Source organism: Phodopus roborovskii, unplaced genomic scaffold (genome assembly GCF_943737965.1).
Source record: "Phodopus roborovskii unplaced genomic scaffold, PHOROB, whole genome shotgun sequence".
In the NCBI taxonomy this organism is placed as follows: domain Eukaryota; kingdom Metazoa; phylum Chordata; class Mammalia; order Rodentia; family Cricetidae; genus Phodopus; species Phodopus roborovskii.
Window position 1 is genome coordinate 11,773,690 of NW_026126434.1, and position 12,961 is coordinate 11,786,650.

Here is a 12,961-nt window from a genome sequence, read left to right on the forward strand (position 1 = left end):
TTGAAATAAGAAATGATGCGATGATATTACATCCATTCTCAAGTGTAATAATTTGCTAAACCTACTTGGTAGAGCCATGTCAGAGAGGTTAAAGTAATGGTGCACTGTATCAATTAATACAGAATTCTGACCACAGACCACAGCAAACAAAAGAAGCACATGCCCATGACTGATTATTTCATTGTTTGATTGCTTGGCTCCTGGAGTCTTTGCTTCCCACATAGGCACCCCGAGCATGAGCACAACACTTGGAAAGCCATTATCAGTTCTCGTGTCTCTCACCATTAGCATATTAAGTTCCCATGGGACTGCATCCCATAGTCTTGGCACAGTGACCAGACACTGAACTGTTACTCAATTTAGTTCTTATCGATCAGAAAAGTTTTACAAAACATGTTTTGCTCACTTACTTAAAATTAAAATGGCATCTATATACACAAATAGGGTTTTTCTGATTTTTGAAAGGAAGAACAATTTCTTTTTTTATATATATTTATTTTTTATTTTATTTAATTTTATATAACAAAGTCCAATTAAATGAAAACAAACATTTATACACAATATTTGGGAATTTGGGCGTCGTTCATTCCAAGCTACTTCCTGCTGGTAAGGGGTGCTGTCTTGGGGGGATTCGAAGAAGATTCAGATATCCTGGCTGTAGTCTGTATGGCTGTTTTGTCCAGCTGTTTTGAATGTAGGATTAGCTTGTACTTTTTTTCAGGCGGTCTGGCGTGATCAAACCTCATTAGTCTGGAAGGAATCCACATCTTTTCATTTTCTGTGGAAATAAAAATAGAATTCCTTTTCCCCAGTAACTTGTCCTTCAACTTAAATTTTGGAGTCAAAGCATTTTTTTTATTTAATTTATTGTTTTACATGTCTATCCCAGTTCCCTCTCCCTCCCACCCTCCCTCCCTCCCCTCCAACCCTGCCTCCCTCCTTCCTTCCCTTTTACCCTCTCTGCCCTCTCACATGCACTCTAAACACCCTCCCCTCCCATCTCCCCACCCCAATTCCATGTGTGGGGGAATGCCATCCAGTTGGGGTCATGTAGATCTGACAAGTCCTGTGAAGTAGGGACTAGGGCTTCTCTCCTGTCTCTAGATTAAGGCAGTTATCCCTCCATGGGGGATATGTTCGCAAAGTTCTTTTGTGCACCAGGGATACATCCTAGCTCCACTGTCTGAGGTCCCTTAGACTGCTCAGTCCTTCTGGCTGAGACCCATATTCAGGGGGGCCTGAGTCAGTCCCATGCTGGCTTCCCAGCTATCAGTCTGGGGGCCCCGTTAGTTCCTCCTTGTTCAGGTAAGCTGTCTCTATGTGCTTCTGCCGCGTGGTCTTGTCCTCTCCATCTGCTTCTGGGTTCTAGTTCGACTCAGTGTTTATGTATGGGTGTTTGCTCCTATTTTCAACAGGCATTAGTTGAGGGCTCCATTGAGAAGTTAGTTGTTGATCTCACTCTCCGGGAAGGGCATTTATGATAGCCTTTCCACGGAAGCTGAGATTGTTAGTTGGGAGCAGTCTTGTAGTTCTCTCGACCTTTCTTTGTGTTCAATTTTATCTTCAAACCAATATTGGCTCCCTCTTTTATGTTCCCTCTCTCTGTCTCTGTCTCTCTCTCTCTCTTTCCTATCTTCTATTCCTAACCAGGCTCAATCTTCCTGGTCCTCCCCCTCATTTTCTCCTACTTCTCTCTCCATTCGCTGTCTTCCCCCACTTCACCTGAAATACTTTCTTTGCTATCCATGCATCTTCCCCTCACAAATTATTCTTTGCTCTTATTTGATAACTCTGGTAGTCTTCCTTATAGTTTCCACATGGAGCTTTCAGTTTTGTGTTTTAATTGTAGAGAAATATATTATTTTATTTGAGATATTAAACCACTTACATCAGCGGGAAAAAATAATGGTGCTCCAAAGTATTTTATTAAGTTACTGTGGAAAAAGATAGAAAGTCCCTCTGTTTTGTTTTGCTCTGACATCATTTGTGCTTGACCATGAACAAATATTTATTGAAAATTCATACCTCACAACTCCTTTTGGCTTCCTGCTAACTTCCAATTTTAGCACCATTACTTCATGTGTTGGAGTATTTTTCAGAATATTTTTTATGTCATCCAAATGAAAGAAATATAGTAATCTCCTGGACAGGAAGACAGTATGGAAATCAATAAGCCACAGGCTATGTAATTAATACATACATAGACAAGGTGTAAAGAGAATGTCTCCTAGGACTATGTCTAGATAAATGGGGGAGATTGCCTAACAGAAGGACCTAGTATCCAGGCCCACTGTAAGAGGTGCAATTGCAGACCGATCTGGAGAATGTGCAGTCCTGAGCATCAGGATAAAGGGTTTGCATTCAACAAGTCAGGCAGAAAATTCTGAGAGAACTCTGGGATGCTTAGTTAGGCAGTTTGTTATGTGCCTGGGTTGAAATACTTTATGGAGGAAAATAAAGCCAGCTCTTAAAGGTTTCTTTCCATAAGTCACGAACTTCTGACAAATTCCTTCTGTCAGGGGATCAGAAAGAACATGTCTTACAGTGTGAGACAGCAGTCTCTGTCTCTTGATTTACAAAAGTAAAAAAAAGAAAAAAAAACTATAATTAAAAAAAATTCATAGGTAATGTGACATTTCAGATCCATCTTATCACTTCCTCTCTCTGCCCAGTCTTATCACTTCCTGTCTGCTTGTACAGTCTCCAGACCGCTATGGATAACTAATAGCTAGCTCCACCCTTTGGTATCCAGGCAAACTTTATTTATCAGAATACTAACAAAATAACACAACAGAAATGGTATTCAGAAACACTCCCTTGGATGGAGCCAGGTATCTAAAAGAATCCACAGTGATAGAGATGATAACTTTTTGGTAGGATACACATGTTTGGAGATTTCTTTGAAGTTTGTCTTTTAGTTCTTGTAATTGGTGTTCTTTATTTTCAGCCATTCTGTCAGTCTTTTTAATTCCTGCTGTTCCACTGACCTGTCTACTATGATGGTGTTTCCTGTTATGCTCTTGAATTTCTCCTCCCCATGTGTCTGTTATCAAGGTTCTAGTGTATCATTTGCTTGGTCTAACTCCCGTATTCTGACCCTCATAGAAAAACTCTAGTGCAGAGGTTTCTCTTCAATGCAAGTTATAAGTTCCAGAAAAGAATGGGGTGGGGGTGTCCCTATAAACTCTTCACTGTTCTTGAGACTCTTAGTATATCTCTGCTCTGTTTCTGAAATGTTACAGCATGTGCTTCCCAATTGCAAACACATTGCTCACTCCTTCATGGCCATTACCTTGTCTTGTGACCTCTCACTTTCTATACCCTGTCATAAGTGCCCAGAAAATATTAATTTGTTGTCATTAGTGGCACTTCATATTGAGCAGAAATTTCCACTGAGGATCTTCCTGCAGTCTATGATGTAATTAAGATCTAAAAAAAATCATAACACTTCTAAGCTACCTCTACCAATATGAGACGAGGTGTTTTCATACAAGAAGCCAATAGCTTTCTTATGAATTTATCATCCTATAAATATTATAGGAAGACAGTACATTTTTCTAATTTTTTTAAGTGCTAGGAATTGAACCTGTGACCTCACACATGGAAGCCAAGTGTTCTGCCACTAATCTGTATTCCCAGAAAGATAGTGTTTTTTACAAATGAAGCTTTCTAATTCTGGACCTAGAAATGATACCAATAGAAATTCTTATACTATTTAAAACTAATCTGTCAATTGGTTTTTAAAATGCCCTAAAATATAACCATCACAGAAGTCAAATTGCAAATTTTTTATCTGATCTTTATCTTTTTATTTATAGAGGGAAGCTACTAAACTAAATGAGCAGGTTGATCCAAAAGCCTTAGGGCTAATTCATAGCCATTGATGTTGTTTATTAGAGCACAATATCTGGATGTGATAATTCACGTAATTTCAGTATTAGAATACAATAAATTAATTTTCCACACCATTTTTAAATCTTAGAAATGTTCTGCTGAGTACAGCAATTACCTGAAGTCATTTATAAGCTTTCATGTAATTTAATTTAAAAGAGGTAATTGTGGCAGAATGTTAACAGTTGTTTAATAATTTAAAATGTGAGGGCAAGAACAATTAAGCAAATGGAAGAAATCGGACATCAAACTCATTTATTCTTCTTCTTGCTCTATTAATCTGTTACCATTTAGTGAAATTTGTGATATTACTTGGTTTAATTACAATGAAGTCTACAATTTAGGCAATCAAAATGTATCATCAATTGTTACAATAATTTAGACAGTATTTTATAATTATTAAAACACAATATGTGCATTTTATTTGTATACATACTGAACATTCTAATCATGTAATTTCTTTGAGAAAAGTATTAAATTAGCCCTTATAATTTGAATTATGGGTTAAATATAATATAATAAAAATTAGAGGCTTTTGGAAGCAAGGCAATTACTACTGCCTGATTTTCTTTAATCCATAATGTTTTGTTTATCTTGCTTGTAAAGGATGTTCACATGCTGTACCACATATTATGATTGCACAGATTGCTTAAGAAATGTGTAAAATGAACATTAGAATCACTGAGATCATTAGACTGAAAAATAACACGAACTTTTTCTTGGAAATAAAAGTTTTTTTTTTTTTTTTGATTCTTCTCAGCTCCGCAAGGCTATTATAGATCACATATCTGATTCTTTCTTGGACACAACAGTTCCACTCCTGGTTCTCATTGAAGCTGCCAAGAATGGCCGAGAAAAGGAAATCAAAGAATATGCTGCGATATTTCGTGAGCACACAGGCAGGCTTGTGGAGGTAAGTGTGCTATAGTGGCAGCTACTCCAAATCCAGGAAAGCAAGATTCCTGTCTCCATTTACAGATGATTTCTACTCATGTAAAAACAATCAACAACATATTACAAATGCTACAGCGTTGAGCCTAGGTGATAGAGAAGTATATTAGTCAAATGGTATAAGCCACCCTTCAGCAATTTATTTATAAAGATGTGTGAAATTGTGCTCACTGTTGTTTCTATTTTAAATATTCATTTTACTGGCACTAGACAAAAGAATAAGCTAAATACATAGTTCTGTCCTGGTAAATATTTTCCTACCATTCTAGCTTCAATTTAGCAAATACTCGATGCCATGTGTTTTAATGCCTGGGTTTCATGGGCCCTTCTTTGCTGCTGCTTTTTAGAGCATGCTATGTAACACAACATTAAAAAAAAAAAAAAAACAAGACAGAATTTGCAGGTTTTGAGAATTCCATTAAAAATTAAGTAGGAATAGTGTTCTAGGGGAAGGGGAAATGATACAACATCCCTCTTTTTTAACAGCTACAGATGTGACCATGATACCATGGTTTTAAGAGGAGGTTGGAAGATTGCTACCAGAAGTATGAAGGGTTGTAGATAAGAAATTCTCAAAGGTCAACAGTTGAACCTGTTGCATCATGGATATGAATACACAGCTCAACAAAGCAGAGAACCTGGATGGAAGAATTTCTTAAGGCAATAATACTCACAAGGCCAGGAGCCAGAGACTAGAATGGGGTTGTGTATTTTACCAGGTTTATAAGCCAAAGCTCATTCTTGGCTATCACTCAGCCATGTGTCTGTGCCTGTTTTTATGTATGTATGTATGTATGTATGTATGTATGTATGTATGTATTTTTGAAACAGAGTCTCACCATGGTACTTTGGCAAGTTCAGAGTGTATTTTGTAGATCAGGCTTCCCCAACACTCACAAGGTCCACCTGCCTCTGTCTCACAAGTGCTGAGATTAGGATGGTGTGCTAACATGCTCAGCTATTTGTTTCAGTTACGGTGACTAGTGTGTATTAGGATCATCTGTGCCCATTCCATACTGGTGATTAAACATTTGACTGCCACCTCTTCCTACATAATCACGAGCTCTGGAATGAAATGTGGTTATTTTGCCCAAATTGCTCACAAAAAAAAATATTGTGAGAAAAATAATCGTAACTCAAATTAGAATCATAGTAGCACAGAGTTTTTTTTTTTTTTTTAACACTTTAAATGTAAATATATGGAACAAATTCCAATGTAGCTAGCATTTTTACTGTAAATTCCCAGGCTTGACTCTACTTTCCATAGCTAGAAAAATGGAAAATAAATGGATGAATATGTGATTGATGAGGTCATGACATTTTCCCAATATGCCAACCTCTGGCTTAGAATTCACTTTTGAATTTTTCAAGACCTCAGTAAGACAGCTCAAGTATTACTAGTCCAATGAGAATTTTATGGAATTAAAGTTATAAAACCTGAAACTAGATAGTTGTTGCCAGTGCTGAATTCAAGTCTATAATTTTTACTGAACAGATTCTGTGATCGACCTTTGAGAAAGTTTTGTTAAATCTCTCATGTGTTCCTTCCCCAAGTATGTATTAGTGATTACAAAGAGATGCTTAACTGAGCATAGTCCTTGGTAGTTGCAAACCATCTGTCTAAAAATGGGTTTCTATGCTGAAGCCACACAGTAATTATGGGGGGGGGTAATTTTGTGATGTACTTTGAAAGTAAAGCTTTGTTTCTATAGATAGTGTACTTTTATTCTAATTTCTCAGTTTAATCTTTCTGTGAAAACATTGTCTTTATGCTGCCACCTGGAAAATTACACCCTAATCAAACTGTGAAGAGGCAATAGGTGGGGTCAGAGACACAACTTATGTACAGCTCTGAGAACTCTTTCTAGAAATCTATCTTTTCAGGGGAAGCCCAGATACTAGACTTTGCTGTAGGAAAGAATGTCTGAACCAGTCATTATGAGCATAGTTGGAGTTTATTAGGAAGTTCTCTTGAAATAGATTTAACCTTGTGAGTTAATAGAGTTGTTTAAAAGGATAGGTAAGCATCCCCATGTGGGCATTGGCACCTCAAAAGAGAATTCCTCTTAAACTTTTTACAATAGACATGCACATCATTTTGAAGTCATATCTTGAAGAGTGAAGTGACTACTGAACTCAAAGGTCATTGAGTAAGTTCCTGAGGTGTTGTGGTTGGGATTGGTTGTATAAGGCAGTTCAGAAGTGCCTTGACTGTAAATGGAGCTACTCTTTTCTGATATTCATGACTCAATCCTTCTACCAATAAACATTATGAATCATAAAAACTGAGTTCTGGTCATTTCAAAAGGCATGCACACTCAGGGCGTCAGTGTGATTAATAGATCATTTTATATTCTTACTTAAAAATCTCCATATAAAAGGAAGATTGTCTCTGTGGGCAGCAGCCTTCACAGCAAGAGTTAATTGTGCTAGAATCCTTAACTATCAGCTAGGGAAATACTTCATCAGGACTACAGAATGATAGTCCCTTTTCCTTCCCACATCCTTTAGCATCCCCTGTCTTTCTAGTCAACCCCCCAAAACTTTATTATAATAAAGTTCTATGGACAAATCTTTTTGGAGATTCTAGCAATTTAAAAGTTATTTTTACTTTACTTTAACCTAGAGTTTCTTCAAGTAAGTTATCTAATGCTTCCTGTCATGTTGGTTTGCTAAAGTACTGCTTTCAAAAATTCCTATGAATATTGTCTTAATATTTAAACCAAACTATAATCACTATCATGTCAATAGACCTCTAAGAATTTATTTTAAATGATCAAGGATTTTTGAGAATTCCCTATTCCTTGTGAACATTAAAGAGTAAAAGCTTTTGGAATTATGAGCTATTAGGAGACTGAGAATGGGTTTTACTTAATCTGGATATCTCCTTAACACAGAATAGAGTGATTATGGAGATCTGTAAGATTATCTACATTTCCATCACACTGTGATGTTATGCAGATGTTCTGGCCTAAGTCATTTTTACTGTGCAGAATAATTCCTACATTGACTAGCTTAAAATAACTGTTATGATCACTCATCCATTTTTAATTAGCACAAAGGTAAGCAGTTTTTGGTTAGTATTTCTCAGTAATTTGATATTCTCATATATTTGCTGACTAGAGTCTACCAAATATTTGTCCCAGTTGGACACAGAAGGTGGCCTGTTCCTATACGCTTGTAGGTTAGCTGCCAACAGAGAGATCTGCATTGTTGAATAGAGATCAAACATGGCTTTTCCAGGTTTGAGATTCTTGTAGAATAGGTTTTAGGTTCTAAGGGTTCACATTAGCAATAGCAATGGTAGATGAAGCAGGACATTGCTGGGCACATAGCCCGAGGAAGTCTTTCCAGAGATATCTACACAGGTAAAGTTAGGGTCTTGATTTATACCAAAGAAAAGAATTTATGGTGAGTCAGTAGGAAGCCAAGGTGGGATTTGTTAAGAAGAAAGGACAGAGAGCAGTAACACATCACACATCCAAGAGATAAACTCTTTCTCATTTTAGGAGAAAGAGCTACATGCAAACACCTTTAAAAACCTAGGAGATGGTTTCTGTGACTATTGAAGTTACATTGTTGATTATATTGTTGATTATAAAGGGTGCAATCTGTAAATAAGTTTAAAAGAGTAAATTAAAATATTTGGGTATTTTATTTTTTATTACAGTTATTTGTATTTGTGGGGGAGGTAATGTGTGTAGATATGCTTATGCATGTGCAGGTTAGAGAAAACTTGCCAAAGTTGGTTCTCTTCTTCTACCATTTGTGTCCCAGAGCAAGAACACAGGTCCTCAGGCTTGGCAGCAAACAACTTTAATTTTGAGGCATTTTAACTTGACCTTGCCAAGTCAGGGTAAGACAGCCATTCTATTTCCCTGCTGTTGTTGTGGTCTGTCAAGTTCTCTTGGCCTTAGCCAAATCTGGGTGTACCAACGTCGCTGTGAGACCTAGGGTGACTGTTCAGGTGGCTTGCTGTTTCTGTCCTTGCTGCACCTTTTGGAAGTTGTCCATCCGCATTTCCTGTCTACTCTAGTATTGTTATTTTCCTTCTCAGGTCTTGATGAGGTTGAAGATTAAACTATCACAACTATTATTCTCTCTTCCTAGTTAGATATATTAGGTACTAGACTTACGTTTTCCAGCTTAGGACAACTCTATTGTAAACTCCATTATGCCCTCACCCTAGGACTAGATATGTAGGTCATTTTGTTCTCGATTTTCCTTTTCTTAGAGCACACTTGTTATTCACTGTTTTGTATATAGTTTTGTATTAAGCCTAAATCTTTTCTTTAGACTAAAAGGGGAATTGTAGTGAGGTAGTCCTTCTGTAGCACTGACCACGCCCATTGGGGGGGTGGAGCGATGGGCGGAGGTGACCTGAGGAAGGAGGTCGGAGGGGGCCAGGAAGGTGCTCTCTTTCTGGCGTGACTCAGACAGGAGAGGATCGGGTTGAATTTCCTGGTGTTCATCTGTCTAGATTGTAAGTTATTTCTCCCTGAATAAACATCTATTCGGCCTATTTGTTTATCCTGATCCTTATTTACCGCAATATCCCAGAGCAAGAACACAGTTCCTCAGGCTTGGCAGCAAACAACTTTAATTTTGAGGCATTTTATCAGCTCAAGTATACTTATTTTCCTTTGTTGAGGCAATATCTTAGATATAGCTATCCTGAAATTCCATTTGTAGACCAGGCTGGCTTTGAATTCACAGAGATACATCTGCCTCTGTCTCTGCCTCCTGACTGCTGGTATCAAAAGTCATGTCCTACAATGCCCAGCTTGATTTATTTTTACCTACTGAGTTTTCTATTTGTATATGTAAAGTGGTTTATGAAGCACAGTATACAGATTTACATATGATAAAATGATATTGAGAAAACATAGATCAGTAGAGATAAATATCAGGAAAGGATTATAGTATCTCTGCCTCCCATATGGTCATGGGAGTGTTGAGATGACATCTTGGCTTTTGTGGGCCCTGGGTTTCTGAATTTAGGTCTCCATGATAACATGGTAAGAGTTTCACCTCCTCTTCATGCTAACATGGTAAGTGTTTTACCAACTCTCAATGTAAGGGGTTCACCCACTAAGCCATTTCCGCAGCAAACACAAATATGTTTTTTAATTCTACCATTTATTTATTTTAATTTTTTCTTATTTTACATACTGATCCCAGTTACTTCTCCCTCCTACCCTCCATTCCTCCCCCCAGCCCTCCCCCATCCCATTCCTCATCCATCTCCAGTGAGGATGAGGCCTTCCAGGAGGGATCATCAAAATCTGTCAAGTCTTTTTGGATAGGGCCTAGGCCCTCCTTGTCTCCAGGTTAAAGGGGGCAACCCTCCATGGGGAATGTGCACCCAAAGTCTTTCAAGAAAGGAAGAAAGAAAGAAGGAAGGAAAGAAGGAAAGAAAAAGTGAGGGGGAGGGAGGGAAAGAGGGAGGGAGAAAAGGAAAGGGACTAGAGAAAAGGCACAGAAGGAAGGATTCAAAGGCCCTGGGTATTGAATAAAGAGATAGAAGACATGAGCTCCCACCCCTAATTGAGAAGCTATCTGCACAGGAGAGATGAATTTTCTCCAGTGAAGTCTCAGTGTGAATGTTAACCATGCCAGAGTAGGCTGGCCAATAAAAAATGAAGTCAGTGGTATTTTTGTAGAACTTTGGTCCCATTTTGCTTAGTTTAGCATTTTCTTTTTTTTCTTATTGGTCTTTTGCTTGTATATTTTGGGTTCCTTTGTGGGTTTGTGTATGTGTAGGTGTTTTTGTTCTTTTGTTTGTTTTTATTTTTATTGTTTGTTTTTAAAGAGAAAGGGAGAAAAATAACAGCAATGGGTAAAGGGGGAGCTGGGAAGGATCTAAGAGGAGCTGGGTGAAGGAAAAATATGATCAAAATACATTTTGCAAAAAAAAAAAATTCAGAATGAAAGAAATAGGTGAAAGAAATGGAACTGACTAGCAAAGTGATTAACAAATGAGAAGTGCACATCCTGTTCTTCAGGAGTGCTACTTTTGAAGTTTTCTATGTATTGCATGGTTAGATATAATGGAAGGATGTTTAGTAAAAACCTGGGCAGTACCAGTAATGGACATCTGCTTGCTAATTGCATCTTACACTGCACTAAACAAAATCCTAAGCTTTTCCTACTTGGAATATCAGACTAGTTATTGTCTCTTGGGATCCCCAGAGACATAGAATGGATGATAATAAGAAAACACAATAGGTAATGAACCTTCTGTTTCATTGTGTAGAACAATTTGAGGAGTATTGATATTAGCTCTTCCTTGAATTTCTGGTAGAATTCCACACTGAAGCTATCTAGCCCTGTTTTTTTTTTTTTTTTTTTTTTTTTTTTGATGACTGTTTCTATTTCATTAGGGGTTATAGGTCTATTTAATTTGTTTATCTGTTCTTGATTTAATTTTGGTAAGTGATAGTTATCCAGAAATTTGTTAATTTCCTTTGAATTTTCAAATTTTGTGGAGTATAGTTGTTTAAAGTATGACCTGAAAATTGTCTGGATTTCCTCTGTGTCTATTGTTATGTCCCCCTTTTCATTTCTGATTTTGTTAATTTGCATGTTCTATCTCTGCTTTTCGGTTAGTTTGGATAAAGGTTTGTCTATCTTGTTGATTTTCTCGAAAAACCAACTCTTTGCTGTATTGATTTTTTGTATTGTTTTCCTGATTTGTACTTTATTGATTTCAGCCCTGAAATTGATTATTTCCTTGGCATATACTCCTCTGGGGTGAGTTTTCTTCTTTTTATTCTAAGGCTTTCAGTTGTGCTGTTAATTCTCTAATGTGACTATTCTCCATTTTCTTCATATTGGCACTTAGTGTCATGAATTTCCCTCGTAGCACTGCTTTCAAGGTTTCCCATAAGTTGGGGTATGTTGTGTCCTCATTCTTGTTGAATTATAGGAAGTCCTTAATTTCTTTCTTTATTTCTTCTTTGACCCAGGTATGGTGCAATTGTGCATTGTTCAGTTTCCATGAGTTTGCAGGTTTTCTGTGATTTGTATTGTTGAATTCCAACTTTAAAGCCTGGTGGTCTGTTGAGGTTTGTCATGTCACCTAGTATGTGGTCAGTTTTAGAGAGGGTTCCATGTGGAGCAGAGAAGAAGGTATATTCTATTGTGTTTTGATGGAATGTTCTATAGATGTCTATTAAACCCAATTGAGACATAACTTCTAGATACCATCTTACTCCTGCCAGAATGGCTAAAATTAGAAACAACAATGACAACTTAAGCTAGAGAGGATGTGGAGGAATGAGAACACTCCTCCATTGCTGGTGGGAGTGCAAACTTGTACAGCCATTTTTGAGATCAATATGGCAGTACCTCAGCAAAATGGGAATCAGTCTACCATAGAACCTGGCAATCCCCCTCTTAGGCATATACCCAAATGATCGACATCCATGCAACAAAGACATCTGTTCAACTATGTTCATAGCAGCATTATTTGTAATAGCAAGAACCTGGAAGCAACTGAAGAAGATAAAGAAGATGTGGCACATTTACACAATGGAATACTACTCTGAGGGGGTGGCGGGGGGGGGGGAACACAAACAAAAGAATGGAATCTTGAAATTCGCAGGCAATTTGCATGGAACTGGAAGAAACTATCCTGAATGAGGTAACCCAGTCACAAAAAGAGGAACATGGTATGTACTCACTCATATGGATTTTAGACATCGAGTAAAGGATCACGAGCCTATAATTCACACCGCCAGAGAAACCGGGATACAAGGAGGATTTTATGAGATTCATATGAGGTCCCTCACAGTAGAGGAAGGGACAAGATCTCCTGAGTATATTGGAATTGGGTGGTGGCTAATGAGCGGAAAGGGAGTTAGGAGAAAGAGAAGGGGAGGACAGAAGAACATGTGGGACTAGGAAGATTAATTCAGAGGATGAATATATAAGAGCAAGCAAAAAAAAAAAAAAAAAAAAAAAAAAAAAAAAGAGAGAGAGAGAGAGAGAGATACCATAATACCATAATAGAGGGAGCCATTATAGATTTGAAGAGAAAACTGACTCTAGGGAAATTGCCACAGACCAACAAGGATGACCCCAACTAGCAATCTGAACAACAGTGGAAAGGGTAACT

General features: G+C 37.5%; 1 protein-coding gene across 1 annotated transcript in view; it reads left to right on the top strand.

Moving 5' to 3' along the window:
- Positions 1-12,961, top strand: part of Ctnna3 (catenin alpha 3) — a 1,153,843-nt gene that overhangs the window by 452,133 nt on the left and 688,749 nt on the right. The window contains exon 4 of the mRNA XM_051186834.1: positions 4,652-4,804. Within this exon, the coding sequence (XP_051042791.1) occupies positions 4,652-4,804 (153 nt within the window). The remainder of the gene's footprint in view (positions 1-4,651; positions 4,805-12,961) is intronic.